The sequence below is a fragment of the Salvia splendens genome, chromosome 4, assembly GCF_004379255.2.
Source record: "Salvia splendens isolate huo1 chromosome 4, SspV2, whole genome shotgun sequence".
In the NCBI taxonomy this organism is placed as follows: Eukaryota; Viridiplantae; Streptophyta; class Magnoliopsida; order Lamiales; family Lamiaceae; genus Salvia; species Salvia splendens.
Genome location: NC_056035.1, coordinates 40210341 through 40235260, shown reverse-complemented (window position 1 = coordinate 40235260; position 24920 = coordinate 40210341). Strand labels below are relative to the sequence as shown.

The 24920-nt window shown below is 36.9% G+C and overlaps 6 protein-coding genes across 7 annotated transcripts; all 6 read left to right on the top strand.

Annotated features, from left to right (window-relative positions):
- The first annotated feature begins 791 nt into the window (after positions 1-791).
- LOC121801316 (protein NDL1-like) lies at positions 792-4518 on the top strand. Of its 2 annotated transcripts, none has more exons than XM_042200787.1 (11): positions 792-1021; positions 2297-2396; positions 2495-2592; positions 2677-2765; positions 2887-2947; positions 3025-3111; positions 3194-3271; positions 3342-3398; positions 3488-3543; positions 3633-3768; positions 3982-4518. In XM_042200787.1, exons 1-11 carry the CDS (start codon positions 959-961, stop codon positions 4207-4209), a joined length of 1053 nt encoding a protein of 350 aa, XP_042056721.1. In that variant the 5' UTR covers positions 792-958; the 3' UTR covers positions 4210-4518. The 2 variants fall into 2 exon arrangements, with proteins under 2 accessions (XP_042056721.1, XP_042056720.1); XM_042200786.1 differs by having other exon boundaries at positions 3339-3398.
- A 1465-nt stretch (positions 4519-5983) lies between these two features.
- Positions 5984-8687, top strand: LOC121800059 (thiamine phosphate phosphatase-like protein). The gene is made up of 4 exons (XM_042199617.1): positions 5984-6221; positions 6557-6678; positions 6763-6958; positions 8254-8687. The coding sequence occupies exons 1-4, from the start codon at positions 6081-6083 to the stop codon at positions 8545-8547; spliced, it is 753 nt and encodes a 250-aa protein (XP_042055551.1). The 5' UTR covers positions 5984-6080; the 3' UTR covers positions 8548-8687.
- Positions 8688-8881: 194 nt separating this feature from the next.
- On the top strand, positions 8882-13923 carry LOC121800057 (mitochondrial carrier protein CoAc2-like). Its single transcript, XM_042199614.1, has 7 exons — positions 8882-10537; positions 12235-12320; positions 12435-12642; positions 12925-13051; positions 13152-13336; positions 13421-13543; positions 13627-13923. The coding sequence occupies exons 1-7, from the start codon at positions 10373-10375 to the stop codon at positions 13789-13791; spliced, it is 1059 nt and encodes a 352-aa protein (XP_042055548.1). The 5' UTR covers positions 8882-10372; the 3' UTR covers positions 13792-13923.
- Positions 13924-14527: 604 nt separating this feature from the next.
- On the top strand, positions 14528-16821 carry LOC121800058 (serine acetyltransferase 5-like). Its single transcript, XM_042199616.1, has 2 exons — positions 14528-15030; positions 16169-16821. The coding sequence occupies exons 1-2, from the start codon at positions 14647-14649 to the stop codon at positions 16658-16660; spliced, it is 876 nt and encodes a 291-aa protein (XP_042055550.1). The 5' UTR covers positions 14528-14646; the 3' UTR covers positions 16661-16821.
- A 2014-nt stretch (positions 16822-18835) lies between these two features.
- LOC121800053 (probable acyl-[acyl-carrier-protein]--UDP-N-acetylglucosamine O-acyltransferase, mitochondrial) lies at positions 18836-24479 on the top strand. The gene is made up of 11 exons (XM_042199612.1): positions 18836-19766; positions 20266-20458; positions 20617-20717; positions 21263-21387; positions 21476-21584; positions 21966-22058; positions 22159-22275; positions 22368-22451; positions 22613-22717; positions 23059-23145; positions 23236-24479. The coding sequence occupies exons 2-11, from the start codon at positions 20374-20376 to the stop codon at positions 23353-23355; spliced, it is 1026 nt and encodes a 341-aa protein (XP_042055546.1). The 5' UTR covers positions 18836-19766; positions 20266-20373; the 3' UTR covers positions 23356-24479.
- On the top strand, positions 23809-24479 carry LOC121800055 (glycine-rich cell wall structural protein 2-like). The gene has a single exon (XM_042199613.1). It carries the CDS (start codon positions 23892-23894, stop codon positions 24300-24302), a length of 411 nt encoding a protein of 136 aa, XP_042055547.1. The 5' UTR covers positions 23809-23891; the 3' UTR covers positions 24303-24479.
- Positions 24480-24920: the final 441 nt, after the last annotated feature.

The following is a 24920-nucleotide window of genomic DNA, read 5'->3' as shown; positions in this document are numbered from 1 at the left end:
CGCGAATCTCCCTTTAATTCTCGGCCTCGTCTCCGCGTACGCTTTCCTCGACGCGTATCGAATCGTCTTATCGAACTTTCTGTTCTTCCTCTTCTCTCTGTACCTCAGCACCCTTGCCTCTCTATCCATTCCCAGCACCGCCACGCTCTCGCTCTTCCCCAAGCTCTCCGTCGCCTCCGGCACAACCCCCACCTCCATCGAATCAAAAGAGGGGAACAGGAGCATACGCTCTGGCTGATGGATTGAGCGTAAAGGGAGAGAATCGTGGAACATACCATAACCAACTTCATTTGCTATTTCCTATTATGCCCTCTACACGGCTAATCTTAATTAAATTCTAATGATTCAGTTTAATATGTGATCCGTTGGATCAGTGCAAATCGACGGACTAGATTAAGAAGGAAATAGGATTTACTAGTTAAAAAGGATTTGAATACAATCCTCTATATATATATATATATATAGGGTTTTGATCTATGCAAAACTGGATTTAAATACAGAAACGCAGAACAATATCATAATTAGGGCACTTTTAGGTCATAATTAGGTAATTTGTAGGTCATGCTAACAAAGCATGACCTAAAACGATCTTAGTATGACATTAAATCCAAATATTATAATATGACCTAAAATTGCTTAATTATGACCTTCCGTGTTTTTGGTTAATTATTAACCATTAGATCATCTAATCCTAGGGCTGAGATTTGGTCTGCATTTCTGGATTTAAACCCATACTTATTTTGATCATCATGTACACATACATACACAGTTCGTATAATTCATATGTGAGATAAAAGAGGGGCGAAAGAATCGCTTCGTATATAAGTCATCAAAAGCTGAAGACCCCTCATTCGATATATGTATGTATAATCGGATATTTACGTTTATCTAGATTAGCGAGAGAATCTCAGAGTAACAATCCAATATTGTGTGCGTGTGTGAGGAAAGAGGCGACGGCATGGCTGATTTAAGCGTTGATTCCGTTTGCCTCGATGTGGAGACAATCTATCTCGGCGGGAAGGTTGCGATTTTTCCTTTTTTTCTGATGTTTATTGCTCTGCTTATTTGAATTGAGGCTTATGCGTCATTGTTTCTGAAATGAAACTTGCTCATTTTGGTATTTGGAATTTGAATGCTGTATTTATGAGCTACTTTCCTTTTTTTTGGCTGTGTTGTTATTCGTTTGCTCCTTGAATATGCCCAGACAACTTGGAGGCTAATGTTGAGAATTAAGAGCTGCTGTTGATTTAATTTGGGGTCGTTTTAGTTTATTTGTGATTTCGGGATTGCCGGCGTGATATATGACAGCTTCATTTTGGGATAACTTTTCTTTTGAATCACTCTAGCTTTATTTTTTTATTGTTGTGTTGCTTTGGTGTAAAAATTTGTTTTTTATTTTATTGTTTGTTAAGTTTTCATAATCTAGCAATTGTCAGAATAGCTTTGCTTTTGTTTCCTGAATCAATTGAAGGAAAGAATACCATGTTTTCTGTTTTATCCAGCTCGTTTTGTTGTTCGTCTTGCTAAAATACTAAGTAGCTTTTGGCACACGTTAGTTCAGCCAAGTTCGTTTGAAGAGTTGAGAGATGATAACGTAGATATTACTTTGTCGATTCTGAGAAATTACTATGTGATGCAAATTGTGTGACACAATGTTTTTTGAAGCATCAGCGGTGTCTTAGTCAGGAGTAGATTCTATTGGTTCTGCTGTTCGAGCTTGTTGGCTTCTGATAGATTATAGCCTTTTGTTAAAACTGGTTTGTCATCTATAGTGGTTTGTGTTACCTGTAGATTTTGTTATTGTAGTTGTATGTAATATAGCTTGGCTGTTGCTCCGTCTATTCCATTTCTTGTGCAAATGATTAGAAGTTGCAATCATTACAATATTAGCATATCTGTCAGCATAACAATAGTTCGATTCTAGAGGGTGCTGGTGCTATTTGTAAACTTGAGTCTTTTGATGTGTCAAATGATTGGGAACTGCTGAAGTTTATTCTGCTTTAACTTTTTGTAAGAATTATTTCTGGCTAACACACTAAAAGTTGGGTGGATGCACATGGTTTACTTTATTCTTAAGAATGAAAAAGGTGCCAGAATAAATTATGGGGTTTTCCTTTCCTTGAAGGATGATCAAGCTAAATGAATGGTTATTTTTGTTTGACTAATGGTTTCCTGTTTGGTAAGAAAATACTGGTTATACTTGGCTTCTCTCTCTTACATTACTATATTCTGAAGAAGTTGAGTAAACTTGATTGTGAACTTTTTCTTATCATCTATGATGCGTACCTTCAATCAGGAGCATATTGTGCGAACAGGAACTGTTTCGGTATCTGTTATTATATACGGTGATCCAGAGAAACCAGCTCTCATCACTTATCCGGATTTGGCTTTAAATCGTGAGTAATGAGTTTCTCTATCTAATACTAATATTTTTCCTTAAATTGTTGTGACATTACTCTAAGAAGTATATATGCATGTGTTTCTTTTTCATCAGATGTATCATGTTTTCAAGGTTTATTTTTTTGTCCGGAAGCTGCGGCATTGCTTCTTCACAATTTCTGTGTTTACCATATCAGCCCTCCTGGGCATGAGGTTTGTTCTTTTCATTGTGTTATCTGTTAGTATGCTCCAAGGATTATAAATAATATCACTCACAGAAATTTATATAATATCCAGTTGGGAGCTGCTGCAATTAGTGAAGGTTATCCCGTGCCTTCTGTTGATGATTTAGCAGATCAAATTCTTGAGGTGCTCAACTACTTCAGGTGACCTAAATGCTGCATCTATTTTTAAATTTGTTAACCTTAGATTCCTTGTATTGCGTCTTGTCGATATTTGCGTCATTCCAGATATATATTTTCAACTGATGGAAATTGATTTGGTCAGACTTGGTGCAGTCATGTGCATGGGAGTAATGGCTGGCGCTTACATCCTGACCTTATTCGCTGTAAGTGTTCAATGGTGTTTCATTATTATATTGATAGTCATCAAGTCTTTAAGACTAAAGAGTGTTGATGTTGGCAGATGAAATATAGGGAGCGGGTTGTTGGTTTGATACTTGTATCGCCTTTGTGCAAAGCACCATCATGGACAGAATGGCTCTGTAATAAGGTTATACATCTACACTCCATATTACTATTGTCTTTCAACATGATATGATGTGTGAAATAAATACTATAATCGAACTATGCAGGTGATGTCAAATTTGCTGTACTATTACGGTATGTGTGGTCTTCTGAAGGAATGCTTACTTTACCGATATTATAGCAAGGTATTTCACATTTCTGGAGTGGTTTTCTTGGACGTTATTGGTTACCAATTTTCTGTTTGCTGTATAGCAGGAAGTTCGTGGCAATGCAGAAGTTCCAGAATCTGACATAGTTCAAGCATGTAGAAGAGTAAGTGCGAAGAATCTATTTTTGTTATTTTTCTTTAAACCAATACCCCGGAGAATAATGTGATTTTTGTTCGAATATATCTAATCCAGCTGCTGGATGAAAGACAGAGCGCAAATGTGCTTCGTTTTCTTCAAGCCATAGACAGGTAAATGAACTCACATATGATAGTGATTTCATGTCCAAGTTTTCATGATAATATCTTATCTTATTCAGTTTGTTTTTTGCCAATTATAGGAGACCTGACCTAACTGATGGTTTGAGGAAATTGAAGTGCCGAACTCTGATATTTGTTGGGGATAGCTCTCCTTTTCATTCCGAGTCTCTCGACATGATTGCAAAACTGGACAAGAGATATAGTGCCTTAGTTGAGGTTCGTGTACTTCTTAAAAGTTGAATGAAATCATTTTTTAATATCTCAAGAGGAGAAAGTAAGCATCATTTTATACGCGTAGTTTTTAGAAACGACAGTGATTTTTAGGCTATATCTCGAATCTTGTGTGTTACTTTATTGGTAATGCTGCATATGATAGTAGTTACACACACGCGAACTCTGCTTATGCAATGGAGGAACGGTGCTGTGCAGGTGCTTGATTGTGGATCAATTGTCACGGAGGAGCAGCCGCAAGCAATGTTGACATCAATGGAGTATTTCCTGATGGGTTATGGGCTGCACATGCCGAGTCAGTACAGCGGCAGCCCAAGGAGCCCGTTGAGCCCTACTTGCATCTCGCCAGAGCTCCTCTCCCCGGAGAGCATGGGATTGAAACTAAAACCGATCAAGACCCGCGTCACGTCACAAAGACTGCATTAGTCTTCTATTTGTCACTCTGTAAATTTGGGAGGGCCACATGATAGTTTTTTCTTGTTTCTACCATTTGTCATATTCTTTGGTTGTTACTGTTGTCGGAAAATGTTGGGGTAGAGAGAGAGAGGGCTGTAGATATATATATATGTACATGTATACTGTAAAAGACATGAAAATTCTTTGGTTGGACATAGGGTGGGAGGAGTTTGTTGGATGATTCATTCATTTGTAGTCTTTCATCATCTTGTAAACATCTGTTGTAAATCTTGAAGGTGACACCTTTTGATGACGGCTGAGCTATCAATAAATAATGCAGATCTGGTCTCTCTCTCTAGTCCTCCCCCTCCCCTTTTACATATAGCTCACAATTTTTGACACGATATGAAAATACGAAATTAGTTGGTTAGTATCAAGCCATTTATACTCTGATTTGATTGATCTAATAAACACGATAATTTTGAGTTGGATTTGATTCAAACAACTCATTACTAATTAATATTATTATAATTAATTTATTTTTCATAATTTTATAAGATTAAGATTATTTTTTATTTTCCTACGTATGATACTTTCATTCATTGCCCTTCACCTCAATCACTACTACTACGATGCTATCGAGTCATATTTCTTGCAATATGTGATTTGTTATGCTCATTGTTGTGTTGTTGTTATGTATTTGTGTCATTGCTGTTTCTTTATTGTGTCGTGTCAATAAGAATAAAATTATGTTGTTAAGGTATTTATATGATATGCGGGTTTGAATGTTGCAAATTGAGTTCATCTTCGTGTTAGAGGTTTTCTTAACTTTGTCGTATTCGAATTAGTGTGAATGATTATCTTGTTAGTCGTGTGTGTATACACACATATTACATATGTGTGATCTGTCAATTTGGTTGATTGGCAAAAAGCCAAAAATGGTGAGTGAAATGGGATTGCAGCGCAGGCACATGGAGTCGGCCATTTGTCTTGAGGTGGCAGTCATGGAAAACAAAATTATAGCAATGTGAATATTTAATATTAGTACTATTGGAGGACCCATGATTAATCAAATTAAAACAGTTATATGTGCGATGCACGAATGAGAATGGTAACCCTGGTTGTTAATTTTGTTTTTTTGTGTACCAACTGGAAATCCTTCATTGGTTTTTGTTTCTTATATTGTGTACTACAGAAATAATATGTATTTTAAACTATTATTATTATTATTTGTTAGAAAACTTTTTTATGTCCAATACTTATAGTTCTACGGCTTGGATTTTTCCTAAAATATGACAATGCTTCTCATAGTTGGTAGTATACTAGTATATGACTTTTATAACAACTAGACTATCAATTTATATTCAACCACATATGCAATATGTGCACATACAATGTAGAAGAAAATACGAAACTAGCCTACGTGACATTTCATTTAGTGATGAGAAAAAAAGTTTGAAAAATCGACCCGATAGATATATCATTCGGAAATTATCTAGAAATATACTTATTTAATACACCATCTATTAGTATCCGGTAGGCAACGGTGCACCCATGACCCAACAGCAGTGTGAGTGACGACTCTCTAATATAATAAACTCTGCTTTGATATTTATGTTATTATAAAATAATAATGTAAATAATTATGAGATATAAAATATAAATAAAATAAATTATGTCAAATGTAAACTAAATACTGCTAATGAATTATTTTCACGAATTAAAGCCCAATAACACTGCTAAAAAGCTCAAATATAAACTGGGCGGCAACTAACAAGTCGTTAAAACGGCCCATTTCCTTGTCCTTTCCACGTGGCTCAGTTACCACTCTCAGAGATAATATGCAGAAGAAAACAGTCTGCTGATGAATCAAGAGAGAGAGAGGGAGAGGTCCGGCTGAAATGGCCGGGAAGATCGTGATAATATTTGATTTCGATAGAACGCTGATCGAAGACGACAGCGACCGATGGGTCTTCACCAGGATGGATCTCACCCAGCTGTTCCGCGACCTCCGCCCCACACTCCCTTGGAACTCTCTCATGGTATCTATATTACTATACATACACATTTATATATACGTATATAGTGTAGTGTGTGTCTCTGCGTTCCTTTACTCTCTTCTCTTTTAGTTTTCCATCTTGTTCAAAGCTGGATATGATTTGATTTATTTTTATCTCCGATCACTTGCTTTTAGTTTAATTTAGTGCTTTGATTCGGGTGAATCGATATGTTTTAAGCTTTAAATGGATAATTATGTCAGAAATCGACTCAATGAATTACTCGAACTCTAATTTTGCTATGGAATTGTGCAGCCTGTTGTTAGTTGCTAATTTCATGAGTTTTGTATTGTGTTGTGATTAGTCCACTGTTTATATAGGATAGGCTATTGGAGGAGATGCACGTTTTAGGAAAATCAATAGATGATATTGCTGATTGTTTGAGAGGAATGCCGTTGCATCCTAGTGTTGTTTCAGTTATTAAGCAAGCTCATGCTCTCGGGTACTTCCTCGCCCCAATTCTCGTCCTTTTTTATGTTTTTGTTACTCGATTAGCGAGTGATATGAGCATCTTCGGTGGTTTCAGATGTGACTTGAAGGTGGCAAGCGACTCAAATCAGTTTTACATCAGAACTATTTTGGAACATTATGGTATATATAGCTGTTTTTCAGAGATCATCACGAACCCTGCTGTGGTGGATAAAGGAAGGTTAAGGATCTTTCCTTACCACGGTTCAGCTGCACCACATGGTTGTGATCTCTGCCCATCCAACTTATGCAAGGTATGTTGGTTAGATGTTTAAATTTCTGTGTATATGTGTTGGTGCCTTGGCTTTGTATTATGCTCTGTTAACTGTTGCTTCGTTTGAGATCATAGACAAGTTGAATGTCATGTTGCTTCATTTGAGATCATAGACTAGTTGAATGTTATTTAACAGATTTAGATGCTATATTGTGCAAAGATGACCTGGTTTGTATTGTTGTGGATTGCGGTGCCTCGTTATCTCCTCATATTAAGGGAAAATAATACATACGTCTCCTGCTAATATAATTGCATTCTCCATACAGATAGTTCTTCATCCCATCTTTAAGGTGGTCCAATCATGAATATGTTGAAATGACAGTTGTAACTTTACTTAACATTTCTTGGGAACGAATAATTGCTTAGAAAATTACAGTCTCCGTCCAGATTTGCAATTTTAGAATATTTCTAAAATTGCAATATTGATAACGAACTTGCAATTTTTGTTGAACTTTGCATAAGGATTCACATTTAACAATTAACATTGCTGTTATTGGGTTGAATTCTATGTACGTATTCTTGAGTTTGAAGAAGAGGTTAGTCAAGTTGTAATTCAAACTGCAACTAACCCACATTTTTTAAAAAATTATACTACATTTCTCCATAGATTCCTTTAGGCACACGACATGCGTCATTCCAATATGGGATATTAATACAATGGCAAAAACTTATGTCCACCAGGATTTACTGTGCATCCAAATTTATTAAATCTCATTGGGGTTTATTGATCACAATTAGAATTTAATCAGCAGTGCATCCTGATGTACCAAAGCATGCCTCGGCCTCCAAACTATTTGAAGAAAAGGTAACAAAGACTGAAGCAAACTGTTTGGGTTTTGATTCTTTTGAATGCAATGACAGCAAACCTAAAGGATCACAATCAATAATAAATATTAGTAGGTAACACAGCCGTAGCTGCCCTTTCTATGTTGTGTTAACTAGTCTCCAAATATGATGGAAATTCCGTGGAATTCCCTAGAAAATTTGTTTTTAGTTGGGCCCAAACCATCGTGAGGATTAATAATATTCGAGCTGCATATTTTGGCTGCAGAATGTTAGCTCTAGCTAACTTCATATTTTCGTTACAATGAAAGAGCAAGGGCTATTTGATCATCCCTTTCTGAATGTCAAAGTGTCCTTTTATGTATGTATATGCTTAGTGGCAGTTGATTTTCTTCATAAAGGAGTCAGATGGTTTGTTGGACAGGTTTTGGCGAGTTAACATCTTGTTGATAAGTTGTAAGACACCAATTCTTCTCTTGTGCTTGACTGCAGGGTCGTGTCATCGAGCAGATCCAGGTTTCTTTATCTGAAAGTGAAAGCAAAAGGCTTATATATGTTGGTGATGGGGGGAACGACTTCTGCCCGACTCTCAAGCTTGCTGCCGGAGACTTTGTGTTGCCAAGGAAGGACTTCCCTCTGTTGAGCCGTATCTCGAAGAACAGCAATCTTGTCAAAGCTAAGGTTTGCGAATGGAACAGCAGTGAAGATCTGGCTAAGATCCTCGGGAAACTTATCGAGTGCATGTCCAACGAAGACAAGATAAGTTCCTCGACCACTCAGCTCTAGTCAGTCATCTATTTTACTATGCAACATACATGCATTCGAACTGCCAGCCATCACTGCATCATTCTCTATTACTTAAGTGAACATGATATTTTTTACATTAACCAAATTGTGTAGTTCAAGAGTATACCTTTAGAAATTAATTTCTGTCACTTCATAATCTAAGTTTATATGTCGACGTATGCGTTGCACTGTTGCTGAATCTGAGGATTTCCAAGACCTTCAGCATTATAGCATCCACATTATCAGATCCTCATTTTTTTCGAGCATTTTCTCGAGACACTTTAGATTGATCATTTCTTTCCAGCAATAACTCAGTTCGACATATTTTACCTTTTAAAAATATTCGTCAGGGGACAAAACATAAAAAAGAAGAGAAAAGAACTGATACTTTTTCTTTTCTAAAATTCGCATCTCTTATAAAAGTATTCATATTCTTGAAAGTATATAGTAGTAATAAATTCCAATTATATAAAGAAATAGAGAAATATTTTGCTACATAACTTATGAAAATGAAACATATATATATGTTTAGTTTGCTCTCGTTTAGTTCACTAAAGTGTCTAATGGAGTTTATTTATGGAGATAGGTTGGGCTTTTGACTTTATTAACCCAAGCGAATGAGTCCATTTTCAACGATATATATAATTCATTTGTCTAGACTAGCTATGATTTTTTGCTTTGTAAATGAGTGAAATTAACAAAGAATGCACTCTCTCTATAAAATTAGAAATAATTAAGGTTCAATTTCCACTACTAATCTTCCTCTCAACTTAAAATAAAGAATAATATTTCAAAAAAATCATCAAATAGTCGATTATATAAAAAATTTACATTTTTCTTAATTTTTTCATTCTCAGATTTGGAAAAAATTGAGTCTAATGTGGTAGATGGAAAATATACAGTCAAAGCCGTACCTTTAGTTTTATAAATCAAAACGATATCATTTAATACACTTAGTCACTAAATTAAAACACATAAAATGTCTGATCACAAATGAACTAAATTTGATGATTTTTGTAGCAATTTGTTCTAAAATAAAAATTATTATAAACAAGTTATTCCAACTAATCGTTGCCTCTTGGTATTCCAAACAAATCACTGATCTAACAAAATCAAAATTATAAACAAAATCAAACCAAGAGACCGTTATATACACAAGAAAATTAACATGATTGCAAAAAAAAACTCATGAGATTCCAAACAAGAAGACCGTCGTATACACAAGAAACAAGTCTAAAAACAAGATTGCGCAAAAACACACTTATCCATTAAGACCTCACAAAAGAATGTCATAATATTATATCAATTCAAAAATGGCAGAACTAACACATTAAACATAATCAAGTTGACTTAGTATACAAGTAATTGAGAGAGTAAAAATTGTCATGCTGGTCTTGACTCTTGAGCTTGAACATTTATGACTTGTATTGTAGTAGGGGGCACAAATCACAAATAAATAAGAAAAGTAAAAAGCAAAATAATCAGCACACATTCGTTGCTAAACTAATCAAGCATCGCATCATTCACGATGGAGAACACCCAATTAGACCAACTAAAAATTCCCACTTACCTTATTTAATGAATATTCTTTTGGAAAGAATCGGGAACTGGAATCTACCCGAGATCGTTATAAACTTGTCCCGCTTGCGTATTAACCGCTGATTCGACGTCAATTCTTGTCCCAAACGACACCACAACTCAGTCAGCAGAATTCAATTTTTGGAAGGAATTTTAAAGAGAGAGGGAGCAGAGCCCACCTCTCTCTCTCTCTCCATATATAGGTTTGTATTGGGGAGCAGGCCTGAGGAGGGTGTTGTATACGACAATGGGAGAAGAGAGGGATGGCGGGAATAAAAAGGCGGCGGCTTTGATGAATGGATTAATAGAAGGGATGCCTGTTTTCGTGAAGGAGCTGATTGCCGGTGGTGTGGCTGGTGGGTTTGCCAAGACCGTCGTTGCCCCCCTTGAACGCGTCAAGATCTTGTTTCAGGTATGCTTCATACTCTTGTTTTCGTCATCTTCATCATCAAAGCTGCTTTCTTGATTCTTGAACTGAATTTTGTCGGAAATTCTTCAACTGTATGACCCCTTTTGTGATGATGTGGAAGATTGGGTTTAGTGGGGGTTCAAGAATTTAGAATTGTGTGTTTATGAGAGCGAGAGAATTTTGGACATATTCAATTTCTGCTGTGGAATTAGGGTGTTGGAGGCATTACTGAGTCTTTTGCTGCCAAAAGTTGCAGTTGAAAGTATGCACAGAGCCTGATAAATTAGTCCCTAACTTCTACTTTTGTTTTCTTCATCAAAGATGGTTTCTTGGTTCTTGCGATTCTTGTACTGAATCTTGTCTCAAAGTCTTCAACTTTATGCCCCTTTTTGTGCTAATGTGGAGATTGGTTAAAGGGGTTCAAGAATTTAGAATTGTTTGTTTGAGAGAGAGAGAGGGAGAATTTTGGACATAATTCAATCTAAGCATATTTGCTAACCAATTTCTGATGTGGAATTAGGGTGTTGGAAGCATATCTTGAAAGTATGTACAGAGCCTGATTAGTACCTATCAACTTATACTTAGGATTAGATTATATAAAGATTATCAATCTTATGTTGTCATTGGACATCCATATAGTGGGTTGCACTTGATTTGAAGGGGTTGGTTTGCATTATACAGAGGTTGTTGAACTTTTATGGTCTTTTCTTGGATGCTGCATTTGCTATTTATTACGCTGTAATAGGTGGTGGGTTGGCCTATGATTACATGAACGTTTCCTCTTTGTGCCTTAATTAACAGTGTTTGCTTTCTAAAAGTTCGTTTTGGCAGAGTGTGCTTCTTGTTTAGTGTTTGTGTTTGTCTTTTGTTTTATAGTTCACTCCTTGTTCAGTCTCCCTGTAACCTGAGAGATAAACGTGGCTCCTTATATTCGTCCCCGTCTCCAAAGAAAATAAAAGATACTGACAGCATAAATATTCCTCTAATTATCAGACCACAGAAGCATATGCCTTGTCCTTGGCCATATCAGCCATTGCATATTCTTCGAGTAAAATTTTGTCCTTGATGACAAAACAAAAATTGTGTTTTTAAGTTAGCTTCCAACAAAATAGAATGAGGTTATGACGTAATAATTACTTCAGTATGATGAAGGGTATATAGCTCGCAGGCTCTGCACGTAAACTCACTTTTCAAGAGCGAAGAGAGAAGAAAGAAAACATCGGTGCTCTCTCTCTCTCTCTCATTTTGTTGTCCTTATCCTTGAATACGTAATGAAAAGCTTGATTCTATCTGAAGCATGGCAAGTAGGTTATGTTCTGTCAATATGACTAAACGAAAGGTTCATTTACTGTATTTACCGAACTTCTAGGTTAGCATATGATTCATCTTTAAGGCCTCACTATTCTCGTTGCAACCTCAGACGAATGGAAAATGTACAGTGAGTTTTGTCTTCACTTGTGCCCAGATCTTTTGATACGACATTCTTATGAGGAGCATTTCATGTTGTTTATTCGGTGGACTTTAGAATTTATTACAAGCTTGTGTATTATCGCTATAAAAAATGTGGTTCTTGTGGGCTGGGTTAACTGCATTGGTTCCAAGTGAACCGGACTGTGTTTTTTCTCTGTCGGAAAAGTAACACGGAAATATATGACGGGGGGAAGGCAAATAACATTTTTCTTTTTTCATATTTTACCCAGACCAGAAGATCTGAGTTCCATAGTCTTGGTTTGTTGGGATCCTTCTCAAAAATTGCAAAAACAGAAGGGGTGCTTGGTTTTTATAGGTAGAATTTTATCTTTGTTGTTTCATTTAATCTATAGTGTTTTCTTTGTTTCGTATTTTCCTTTAATCGTCGCATCAGTCTTGCTAACCATTCACGATCATGTTCTGTTATTAGAGGGAATGGAGCTAGTGTCGCCCGCATTGTTCCTTATGCGGCACTGCATTACATGGCCTATGAAGAATATCGGAGATGGATCATCTTGGGTTATCCTGACGTGGGGAGAGGCCCCGTCCTTGACCTCGTAGCTGGATCATTTGCGGGAGGAACAGCTGTGCTATTTACTTATCCTCTTGATTTAGTTCGGACGAAACTGGCTTATCAGGCAAGTACCACGAAACTCTCTCTTGAGTCTACTTAATCCTAAGAAAACATTGCCCTTCAGTTTCTATATATGAATAACCCGAAAATAGTGGACCAAAAGAGTCGAGGGATGGACAAAAACAACGAAGATTAAGCTAACGACACATGTATAACCGGACAAGGGCCTTACGCCAATTTGGGGGACATAGATGTCCTATAGTGGTTAGGGGTGGCATAGTTGAACCGTTACTTTGTTTCAAGAACCCGTTTTTGTCAACGTGTTCAACAATTGAGTGCATTGCAGGTTGTTGAATCCTCGAAAACCGCTGTACAGAGGCATGCTCGGAAAGATATAATCTACAACGGTATCCGGGATTGCTTCTCCCGGATATACAAAGAGGCTGGCATGAGAGGCCTCTATAGAGGCGTTGGTATGTTTCCTACGGCCAAAGGCTCGAATATGTGTTTGAATTCGTCTCACGCTATAAAACTCGAACTTCCTTCCAACTCTTGTATGTCTTTCGTTCTCAGCCCCATCGCTGTACGGGATCTTTCCTTACGCTGGACTGAAATTCTACTTCTACGAGGAAATGAAAAGGCACGTCCCCGAAGATCGCAAGAAGGACATCACAGTTAAGCTCGTGTGTGGCTCGGTTGCAGGCTTACTCGGACAAACATTCACGTACCCTCTTGATGTCGTCAGGCGGCAAATGCAGGTAACACACATTCATCTAACTCAACCCCCATGATATCCGTGTTTGAAATTAACCCAGACGGCTAAGATCTGTATCGCGTGGCAGGTTCAACGGCTGATAATATCTGACAGCAGTCCTACGAAAGGGACTGTCGAATCTCTTGTCGCGATTGTCCGGATGCAAGGATGGAAGCAGTTATTCTCTGGGCTCAGCATCAACTACCTCAAGGTGAGAGCAACCTCTTTCGCGAAATACTCGACTCGTTTTACAACCCCGGAAAGACTCAATGTGAGTGCGTCCGTCATTTTCAGGTCGTGCCTTCAGTAGCAATCGGATTCACCGTCTACGATGTTATGAAGGCGTCGCTAAGAGTTCCGTTGAGAGACGAGGGTGTGACTGGGGTTTCGTCGGGGCGACGACACGGTCAGCAGTCGTCGATTCCTTCATCACCTTCATTATCTCAAACTCAACAATAGTCCCTCATTCTTTCCTAAAGGTATATGGTTGAATGCCAGCTCCAACATATAGGATCATTTAGTCAAGTATATATGTACATTGTACACTAGTGAATTACTTCAAGATTGAATATAGCCATTTATTTGAGTCAAGCAGGCTTGCTATTGTTCAACTCATTGATGTGGCTTTATTAGAAATAATTATATAGTTAAATACCCTTAAATCCAAAAAACTACTAGTATTTCTTTAGTTATTGTAGCAGATGAATATGATTTTTTAAATCCAAAATAGCTATCGTCATTTGGAATCATACTTATCCTTAAATTATTACTTGTCGTGATGTACGAACCAAACTCCATGTCCAATAATTGTACTTACAAAGTGCAAATATCCTCACCAATCAGACGCCCATATTTATTTATTTTGGCATCTATAAAAATATTTTTTCATTTTGATAAATAATTTTCCCATTTTATATCATTTGAGCTGTATTTCATTTTGAATTTTCTTAAGTTACTTGAATTATTTTTCTTTAAATAAAAAACAAAATATTTATTTTTATTTACTTACAATTATATTCTCTTTTGCTCAACTTTTATCTCAATTTACCAACACAACTTTTAAAAATTTTGTGTCTAAAAAAATACGGAAGTAACATGAAGACTTTTTTATGCATATTAAAAACAATTAAAAAGAAAGAAAATAATAGTAACACAAAATGTGCATGAATTTATACTCATGTTTCTTTCATTTCGTTTTTCTTATAAAGCGATCGATTTTAATAGCGAAATCCAATCGCAATACGACATCATTTCCCGTCATTTCCAACGGCGAACCCTAACCACACCCAAAACGGCGCCGTTCCCTCATCCGCAATGCCCGCCGGAGAATTCCGCCACCCTTCGCCGCCGCAGGTACCTCCGGGTTCGATGGAAGAGGAGGAATGGCTGTGGGGCCACATCAAGACCGAGGCTCGCCTAGACGCTGAAGCCGAGCCGGCTCTGGCCAGCTATCTCTACTCCACAATCCTCTCTCACTCCTCCTTGGAGCGCTCTCTCTCCTTCCACTTGGGAAACAAGCTCTGCTCCTCCACTCTCCTCTCCACGCTTCTCTACGACCTCTTCCTCAACATCTTCTCCACCGACGCCTCCCTCCGCTCCGCCACCGTCGCCGACCTCCGCGCCGCCCGCTTCCGTGACCCCGCCTGTATCTCCTTCTCCCACTGCCTTCTCAATTACAAGGGATTCCTCGCTTGCCAGGTAGATTGCTTTGTAAAGAAGCACTTTAACCTATTTGATTGCCGTCTCGCCCTAAATTGGAGCTCGAATTGATCGAAATCGTCTTGTTTGATTGCTTTGCTTGAATATTTTGAGCGGTGACATGAAATGGATAATTTGTGGTGCTGAATTTAGTTTTCGATTTATCTGAAGCTTATCCTGTTAGCCAAGTTGATAACAGTGTATGAACAATTGTGGTTGTGGTTGCTGAGTTTTCACTGAATTGAATTGATGATTATAATTGTGATTATTGCCTGATATAATTAAATAGTATCTGGGAGCTTACTTTGGTAAAAATTTTAGATTATCATTATTTATGATGCGTGTATTCTTAGAGTAGTAGTTTTAGGATTTCATTCCTCAGCATCGAGTGAAGTTCCACTCCGCATGCCATTACTGCAGAAGAGGTTAAATTCTTATTCTTTGCGTGATGATATTGATCGCTGATATACGAAGAAATCTGCTTAATGTACTTTGTTTCTGTGTTTGAGTAAGATTTGAATGGTTTGATCATCCAATTTTGTCTTGTTCTTTGTATGCAATGTCTTTCTTCAATGATTTTCCCCTTATAGTAATTGATTCTGAGCATTATTTTTCCTTTGGAAACCCTCTTGGACAATTCAGTTTGAAAGAGAACTGAACTTGTGTGTTATGTAGCTTCACACTTGGGTCAATATGGTGGACAAAAACACGAATTATTTGATCTTCTACTTTCTTGTTGAAGTTTATTCATCTCTCAAGTTTATTTGGTTGGGCTTTCAGCTTTCTAGTGATTGATTATGGCCTTCAATAGGTCTTTTTTAACACCTTTTGGACATTAAGAAAGCACTCAAGTCTTTTGATAATCTGTATTTTTTGGTTATGCTGGAAGCAAATTGGTATGGCCCTTTATAGGGTCAGGCAATGCAGTATTTAGGATTTTCGTAGGAAGGTTGTCAGTGGCCGCTCTATGAGCATGATATCCAATTATTACTCTTTGTTCATTTTTATGAATGCTTTGAAGTATCACGTAAACAATGTAGTAATATGCTCGATTCTGCGTTTGTAATTATGTGTTGCATGAACTGTTCTAAACTTTGCTCATATACCTTATCTGAAGTGGTCACATATGTGCATTCAGGCTCACCGAGTGGCTCACAAGCTGTGGACTCAATCACGAAAGCCTCTAGCACTTGCACTTCAAGCTCGAATTTCAGATGTCTTTGCTGTTGACATCCACCCGGGTGCAAGGATTGGAAAAGGCATCCTCTTTGATCATGCAACAGGAGTTGTAGTAGGAGAGACTGCTGTTATTGGTAACAATGTCTCCATCCTCCACCACGTAACATTGGGAGGAACTGGCAAGTCAAGTGGTGACCGGCACCCTAAGATTGGTGATGGAGTTCTCATTGGTGCTGGGGCGACTATACTTGGAAACGTGATGATCGGGGAGGGGGCCAAGATCGGCGCAGGGTCGGTGGTGCTGATAGATGTACCGCCAAGAACAACAGCTGTGGGCAATCCAGCCCGATTAGTGGGTGGCAAGGGACAGCCGACGAAGCACGAGGAGATCCCTGGAGAGTCGATGGATCACACATCGTTTATGTCCGAGTGGTCGGACTATATAATATGATCTCGATCGTTCGGTAATGTTTAGGATTATTATCTTGATAGGTGGCTGTGAGGACCGTTACAAGGTAACTACATATCTTAGTAATAAATCCTCATTGTCTGTGACTGTTATACTTTACTTGATTATGGTATGAGTTGGAATAAATGAAACCTCATTCTCCATTTTGCCTCACAAGAAGCTGTTGATTGTACATACAAAATTACTGATCAATGTAGCCTCTTGAAAGTTATGTATGAGTATCAATTATTATAATGCATGAACAATGATTATGATTAAGGGTATTTATATTGAGATTCCATTACTATATAGATGTGTGCGCGCGCATATAAATTTGTTATTGTGTGCATAATTGATTCAACACTAAAATTTTTAATTTGGCCATAACAGCTTGGATTTGGGAAAATTCGTCAATCGCAAGAAATTCTCTACTAGATTAAAGTTTAGGAGTATAATTTTTTCGACGAATTTTGCATAAGTTTGTGAATTTAGTGACCATTTGACTTTAAAATGAAATTTACGTTTTTGTTTGTCAAACTAGTATTAACACCCGTGCTATGCACGGAACATAAGAATTTCAAATAATAATACAAAATATAATGAATATATAGAAAATAAGAATTCAAAGCAATATGAAGATTTATAAAAACAAAAATGTACTTATCTTGTCTCATTCTAAATGATTAATTTACCACTCCCTAATAAATGAAACATTTTAAATTTAGCAAATGATTTTATACAATTTTAATTTATGATTTAAGTGGGGTAAAAACAATAAAGATAATGACAGAGAAAATGTGTGATTAATGATCAAAGAGTATGAGTTAATTAGAATAAGCGTAGTTGGCAGCGTGAAGCTGTGATGACCTTGAGGTCACGGGTTCAAACTCCACCACCCGCTGGGAGACTTTCGACATTAATCTGCAAGCCCGGTCGAGCAGGATTAATCCGATTCCGTCGAAGGCGGGTTCAGAAGACCTGTGGTCAAAGAAAAAAAATTGTGTTAAAAAAAATCTAAAGTTATTACTACTATATAAATTTAAATTAATTACAATGGCATTTATGTAAGTTTCTGGAATACTCTCCTATGTATAGATATTTAAAACATAAATGGAATTGAATACAGTGTTATTTTCAAGAAGCAAAAGTTAGTGAATTAAACGCAGCAGTTATAGTGTGATTTTCCTCTTTTTCGTTACTTCCTTTTTTTCCTTTTTTTTAAATCTACATTTAAATTTTTTTTGGACTTTTGTAGTGTACTATTTTAGTAATTAATAATAGACATTTGTGTAAGTAACAATTTTCTTACTAATCATTTTTAAGATTGATGATTAATAGTGTTCTTTCATATTTTTATTTCTTTATCCATATTTTTAAACACTTTTTTATTCTATTAAATACTAAATTGTGTAGTAGAATTTTTGTATATGTTTATCTTTAGTAATTATTCTTATGAGTATTTTTTATGATTATCGATTTCAGATACAAAATCGATATGCCCAAGCTTTGAAGCTTTTAAAAATCAATTATAAAAATGATTAATAAATACTTTTAAATATTCAAGAATTCTTACGTAATCTTTTGTTATTTTATGACATTATTAATAAGATGCAACTACTAATCATCAATGACAAAAAAAATTATATAAGAATTAAACATAACATAAAAAATCTGGATAGAATAATAATATAATTAACTAATAATTATATCCTATATTATATAAAACTTCTTCGTAAACAACATTATAATAGAATCAAGTTTAACATCAACCTCTTCACTGTAGACTAAAATCTCACGACTTTTGAAAATACAACATACTACTATAATTGACCTTTGACATAAATAATCTATAATGAAATTTTATAATTTAATTTAAGATTATCAACTAATAAAATGAATAGAATAATAAAACTAAACGGAGTTCATAAATCAATAAAATAGATTAAAGTACATCCAAATAATGAAAAATCAACCACATTCCAAATACATAATTATTAAAAAATTCATGAAACTAATTAAAAAAACAAATATTTATAATAAATAATGACAATTTATAAATAATGCTCAAAACATTCATACATCAAAATAGAATAATACAGTAATATCATAAACCAATAAATTATTACTCCTAAATATAATTTTATAATATAAATAATAAAATCCAACACTCAAATTAAACTCTATTCAACCGAAAAGAATATCAAATTTACAAAATTATAAACTAAAATCTTAATTACAAAATCCATACCATAAGCCCAAACAATAGCCCAAATAGCATACATAAACCAATATTCCTCAAACCCTAAATTAATATGGTGTTTAGCGGGTTCCTTCTTCCTCCCACCCGCTCGCTGCCTCGCCTTCCTCACCCGCCAGCTGCCATGCCTGCTCAACCGGCGATTGCCTCATTTCATCCCTCTAATCGGCGGAACGGCTGAACACCAGCTTCCCGCCGCCGCCGGACACCTCCTCTTGACCGCCGACCCACCAAACATCAGTCTCCCCGCCGCCGCAAGGCACAATACCGCAGTCGTGCCTCTCGGCCTCCAAATGAACCAAATCCATCTATCTCTCTCGCTCATTGTCTCTCTCTCCCTCGCCGCCCCGCCTTCCTCACCCCCCGCGTTGCACAGTCGCATCGCCGGCGAGCGATGCCGACTCTTCTCTCTATCTCTTTCCTCTCTTCTTCCTCTCTCATCTCTCTCTCTTTCTTACGCCACAACCGCTGCTGCCATCCACTTCCACGCCGGCGATGATACAATCACTCTCCGGGCGGTAAAGATTGGATCTTTGGATGAATCTGGAGATGGACGAAGCGGCGGTTGGAAATGCCATGATAGGGAGATGGAGGTGGTGGGTCTGCACAGATGCAATCGTCGCCGTCGGACTTCTCTCTCTCCTTCCTTACTATTCTTTTTCTTCTTCTCACCTCTCTCTCGTTGACAGCAAGCACAAGTAATAATGTTTTATTATCTGTAATTTCCTTGAGAAGCTTTCTGTACATTGTACCATTATTTGTCAAATCAATTTTGCAGTTTCGAGAAGAGTATCAATTTTGTAAAAGAAAAAAAAAATTACACATGCAACTTGCATTTTCCTTCCAAAAAAGGTATCAACTCTTTTAACCCTACTGCTACTTTTTATTAGTATAGATAACACAAGTCCAGTGCAAGACATGTTCTATTAATCTTTTAAAAGAGGGCAAATTGCTATAACAAATTTTTTTTGTAAAATTGTATCTATTGTAACAATTAGAAAATCAAGCGTGAACATCACCATCAATGAGTCAAACAATGTCATCGCTTTATACATAAAATGATGTACTTTAGATTAAAAATATCAACAATATATTCCATATAGACATTTGTATTTTTTCCTCATAAGACAACTACGAACATATCCTAACTTTAAAAATTGCAGGAAATATGAGAATAAAAATATCAACAATATATTCCATTGAGGCATTTGTATTTTCTCCGGCAACTACGAACAAATCCTAACTTTAAAAATTGCGGGAAATATGAGAATTTGACTAAAACACGATTTTTTCGGCAATTCTTTCAAAAAATAATTAACGATTTTAAATTATTTTTATTTATTTAATTTAGGGCATGATGAATAGTAGCAATTCAATAAGTCGACTTCAAGCTCATATATTCTGCAAATTTTTCAACTGTTAAACCTATGAATGCTGCAAAACCCCCAAATTCTTAACGATGGCTTTGCTTCTCGGAATTCGAAGGCCATTGTCCTTTGCAGCTCAACGACTCCATCACCGATGCTTCTCCACCTCACTCCCCAGTATGCTTACGCTTCTCCTTTTTGCTCTAGCATCTATGCCTCATTACATATGCATATGATAGATATGATTATATGAATGTATATGTATGCTCACACAAAACTACGCTTATTCCCATCAATGGAGTATCTTTTATCAGCGTTATTTATTTCGTTGGCAGATTTTAAGGAGGAGCAGAAAATGAGCTGTATGGAAACAGGGGGCAATTCTAGTTTTATTCATCCATCTGCCGTTGTTCATCCGGATGCCATATTAGGTCAGGTATTGACATCAATTTTCGAGTAATGTTAGATGATTGTAGCCAAGCACTTTAAATTAATGTGGAAATTTTACAGTAATTGATGAAAGATTGTAGCCAAGCTCTTTATTGTAACTTAGTGTTGTGAAATTAATGTGAATAGTATGTATATTATCAGCTGCAATACCCGTAAGCTGCAAATTGAGTCAATATATGAAAATGAGATAACTCTGCTACTTGTGAACAAGATGAAGCTGGGAATCTTTGTAAGAAACTGAGGTTTTGAAGAATCGGTTATGATTTTACATTCTCTGAGGAATTGGGTGATTGGAAATAAAATTGTTGAATCTTTTCTATGGAAGAGACTTAATTGGCAAACAGTTCCTCAAAAGCCATTGATAGGTTAATTTACTTGTGCCACTGAGTTTGAAATAGAGAACATCTGGCACCTGGATACTAACTTTTAGGGATATTTTGAGGAATGAGAATGGAATTATAATTTTACAGAGATACTGTTCGTTTGCATTTTTAAGATATTGTAAACTGATTAAGTCTTATCTAAATGCAGGGTGTTTCTGTTGGTCCGTTTTGCACAGCTGGACCTTCTGCAAAGTTAGGGAATGGTTGTCAGTTATACCCGGGGAGTCATGTCTGTGGACATACAACGATAGGGGATGATTGCACTTTGATGATGTAAGATAATTGTAGCTTACATATAAGACTGGTTTAAATTTGACTGATTCCTTCCGCTCAAATCTGAATCTGCCTATTGTGTCTATAGGGGCGCTGTAGTTGGTGATGATCTTCCTGGTAGTACTGTTATTGGAAATAACAATTTAATCGGGCATCATGCGGTTGTGGGCATTAAATGTCAAGATTTGAAATATAAGGTAAGTTGCTAAACCAACACATCTCTCATTGCAATCGCTATAAGAAAGAAGAAAATAAGCTACTTGATTAGTGTCAAAAATCTTATTCTCACACTTTGATTAGTGTAAAGAATTTTTATGTTGGTTTTTGGAACAGCAAAGAAATATGGCATGGTTCATGAGATAGTAGCAATTCAGCATGTGCTGTATTTATTGATACCTAAAGAACTCATTTATTTGGTAATTTACTGAGAAAAAAATGCTCATACAGAAGTTGGGTGAAATTGGTGAAATAAAGTACATAGTTTCTATATCCATGTACTGTAGAGTATAGTGAGGATACTGACTTTCTCCATTTTTTATATCAAATATGCATACTCAAATTCAAACCATTTATTTTAGCCAGGGAACGAATGTTTCCTTGAGATTGGGGACAACAATGAGATCAGAGAATATGTATCTATTCATAGATCCTCACATTCCAATGAAAAAACAGTAAGTATCATGACTTTTTGCTTATTATTTTATGCTTCTTTGGGATATGAAGTGTATCATTAGTCAAATATCCTATACCTCTCAATATTTTCATCAACAGATCATCGGTGCTAATAATCTCATAATGGGATCTTGTCACATTGCACATGACTGCAAAATGGGTAACCATAACATTTTTGCAAATAACACTCTCTTGGCAGGCCATGTAAATGTGGAGGTGTGGCCATAAGTCTTTACCTCTAACTTGGATTCTTATATTCTATTGTTTCATTGATGTAATGACAAGGTAGTAAATTTATGATATTGCAGAATTATACTCACACCGCAGGGGCCACGGTTATACATCAGTTTTGTCATATTGGTTCTTTTTCTTTCATTGGTGGCGGGTCAGTGGTAAGGACATATGCTTGAAATATTCTTGATTGTGTTGATAATTTTCTCTTTAATGAGCATTGAAATATGCCATGCCTGAACCAGAACTGATGGTGTTTGATGACAGTATGATCGTTTGCTCACACCTCATGCTTATTTAATCTCTTTGATGTACCTCAAAGGTTTCTCAAGATGTACCCAAATACACAATGGTCTCTGGTGAACGAGCTGAGCTACGCGGATTAAATCTTGAAGGCCTAAGGCGCCGTGGGTTTTCAGTTGGGGAGGTTGGTTTTCTGTCAAGTTTATATTGTAACGTGATTCCAATCTAGTGAATTAAATTTAATAGATCTTCCTCCTTTTTAACAACCTTTTCCCCTGGAATTGTTGGACCCGGAACCCATTCTCATTGATCTCATCTGATAAAATTCATCCCAGTTATGTGCATTCCATACAGATATCCTATGTTTTATACATCAAACTCTATTGGAAATCTCAATTCAAGTCCCCAAACTAGAGATAAAGGAAGAAAAGGAAAACAGAAGGATGTTCGTGTATACTCGTTATATAACAGTACTTTGTATTGTTTTCATTCTGACCATGACTAACTTTTCCTGATGTCTCCCAGATAAAGAGCCTGAGAGCAGCTTATCGAAAAATATTTATGCCTAGCGAAGGAAGTTGTCATAGCATTGAAGACCGGCTGACCGAACTGGTACTTCTCTGCTCTTTTCATATTCGTTCACCGGGATAACATTATCCTCCTAAATGCTTCCCCCCCACCCCCCACCCCCCCTCTTCTCAGGAGAAGGATGACGAATTGGGTCAAGTAGCAGCCGTCTGTTTGATGGTTGAATCCATTCGGGATTCTTTTGCTGAGGATCGCCGCGGTATTTGCAAGTTTAGGTCACGGATTGGATCTTAATGTTGAATGCTAGGTAATTTCTTGTCATCTGCTTATCACAGATATCAACCTTGCCATAAAAAAATATCTGGTTTTTGGCAGATATCATCAAAATTTTGATATGGGAAAATCCTGAGACTCTTCTTTGTATAACATTGTGTATCATAAGTCAAAAGACATTTCAAGATTTTAGCACTAGTTTGAGCATGTAAATTTGACATCCACCAATTTGAATCCATGATTGATCCCATCTACTTATTTTCATTACACTCTAGTTACAATCTCAAAATCCAAGATATTATTTTTTGAAGGGACCATTTAATTCTAAAGGTGTGGTTTTGGCATTAATTTCTAGAATAGGCGGTGGTGCAAATCATTTGTGGCGATACGCATCATATATGTATAGTGGGGGGAAATCTACTCACATATTGCATGTCCCTTTTAATATCCCACTATATATAGTGCTTTCCTAAATCAATTGCCTACCGCCATAAGTCATATGAATTATATGAACTTCCTCCTCTAACTGAATCATCATAAAAACCAATCAGCTCAAAATGCGTACAACAATTCTCCATGTCACAATATGCCTACTTCTCTTAGCTTCGATCAATTGTATGGCACATAGGTTTGGTGGTGAAGGTGGACGACGAAGGATGATGGCCTCATCGGAGCCTAGTGGCTCTTCGGAGACTCCCACCGGAGGTAGCGGGGAAGCCCACGCCCCGAGCTGGGACTATAGCTGGGGGTGGGGCTCAACCCCGACATCTGGGTGGGGCTACGGATCGGGCTCGGGCAAGTCTCCTAACGGGTTTGCGAGGGGGTCCGGTTTCGGGTTTGGGTCGGGGTCCGGCTCGGGCTCTGGGTATGGTTATGGTTCAGGCAGCGGTGGCGCTCACGGAGGCGGTCACGGGAGTGGCAACGGGAACGAAGGTGGCGACGACGACGCAGGCTACAAGCGTGGTTGAATATGGAATTGTATAAGCAAAGTGTGTTATGTAGTGTGACAAGTAGAGCATACGTGATGCTTTTATAGGACTTCTTCTGCCCTACTATACTACGTGTGTAGTCTGTGTATGAAAATGCTGCTTCTGTGTTATTATAATAAAATAATAATATATGAAAAGGCAAAATAGTTGGTAAAACGTTTCTTCTCGTTCTCATTCTAGTAGATTTGTTGTAGTGGAGAACCATTACTGATAATCTTTTTCTCAGAATAATACCTTCGGCATGTGATCCAATGTTGTTCCTTCAGGCTGATCCGTCGGGACATGAATTGAGTCCGTCTCGTTACTTCTTGCCGGTTCCATCGGAACTAGTCTTGCATTTTTTACCGTAGACATATATCTATGCATTTGATGAGTGAGAGTGGCTTGAACAGCTTTGGGTGAAATAGTTTTAAAAAATGAGTTGAGTGAAATTCATATTACTACGAAGAAATATAGCAACGTACCAACAAAATTCTTGTTGTAGACACCAAAATCACTAATCGATAAAACTATAGTACTCCGTAATTAATTTTTTTAATCAGTACTTTTGTTAAATGAGAGAATAAAAAAATGATTTTAATATAAGTTTATACTCCC

Excerpts from the sequence above, each read along its gene's own strand:
- LOC121801316 (XM_042200786.1), top strand. The coding sequence starts at position 959 with ATGGCTGATTTAAGCGTTGATTCCGTTTGCCTCGATGTGGAGACAATC. Across the intron at positions 2,766-2,886 it reads GAGGTGCTCAACTACTTCAG|ACTTGGTGCAGTCATGTGCA; the intron begins GTGACCTAAATG and ends TGATTTGGTCAG. Across the intron at positions 3,112-3,193 it reads CAGAATGGCTCTGTAATAAG|GTGATGTCAAATTTGCTGTA; the intron begins GTTATACATCTA and ends CGAACTATGCAG.
- LOC121800059 (XM_042199617.1), top strand. The coding sequence starts at position 6,081 with ATGGCCGGGAAGATCGTGATAATATTTGATTTCGATAGAACGCTGATC. Across the intron at positions 6,222-6,556 it reads TCCCTTGGAACTCTCTCATG|GATAGGCTATTGGAGGAGAT; the intron begins GTATCTATATTA and ends CTGTTTATATAG. Across the intron at positions 6,959-8,253 it reads GCCCATCCAACTTATGCAAG|GGTCGTGTCATCGAGCAGAT; the intron begins GTATGTTGGTTA and ends GCTTGACTGCAG.
- LOC121800057 (XM_042199614.1), top strand. The coding sequence starts at position 10,373 with ATGGGAGAAGAGAGGGATGGCGGGAATAAAAAGGCGGCGGCTTTGATG. Across the intron at positions 10,538-12,234 it reads GCGTCAAGATCTTGTTTCAG|ACCAGAAGATCTGAGTTCCA; the intron begins GTATGCTTCATA and ends TATTTTACCCAG. Across the intron at positions 13,052-13,151 it reads AGGCCTCTATAGAGGCGTTG|CCCCATCGCTGTACGGGATC; the intron begins GTATGTTTCCTA and ends TTTCGTTCTCAG.
- LOC121800058 (XM_042199616.1), top strand. The coding sequence starts at position 14,647 with ATGCCCGCCGGAGAATTCCGCCACCCTTCGCCGCCGCAGGTACCTCCG. Across the intron at positions 15,031-16,168 it reads AGGGATTCCTCGCTTGCCAG|GCTCACCGAGTGGCTCACAA; the intron begins GTAGATTGCTTT and ends ATGTGCATTCAG.
- LOC121800053 (XM_042199612.1), top strand. The coding sequence starts at position 20,374 with ATGGCTTTGCTTCTCGGAATTCGAAGGCCATTGTCCTTTGCAGCTCAA. Across the intron at positions 21,388-21,475 it reads GATGATTGCACTTTGATGAT|GGGCGCTGTAGTTGGTGATG; the intron begins GTAAGATAATTG and ends TTGTGTCTATAG. Across the intron at positions 22,059-22,158 it reads CACATTCCAATGAAAAAACA|ATCATCGGTGCTAATAATCT; the intron begins GTAAGTATCATG and ends TTTCATCAACAG.
- LOC121800055 (XM_042199613.1), top strand. The coding sequence starts at position 23,892 with ATGCGTACAACAATTCTCCATGTCACAATATGCCTACTTCTCTTAGCT.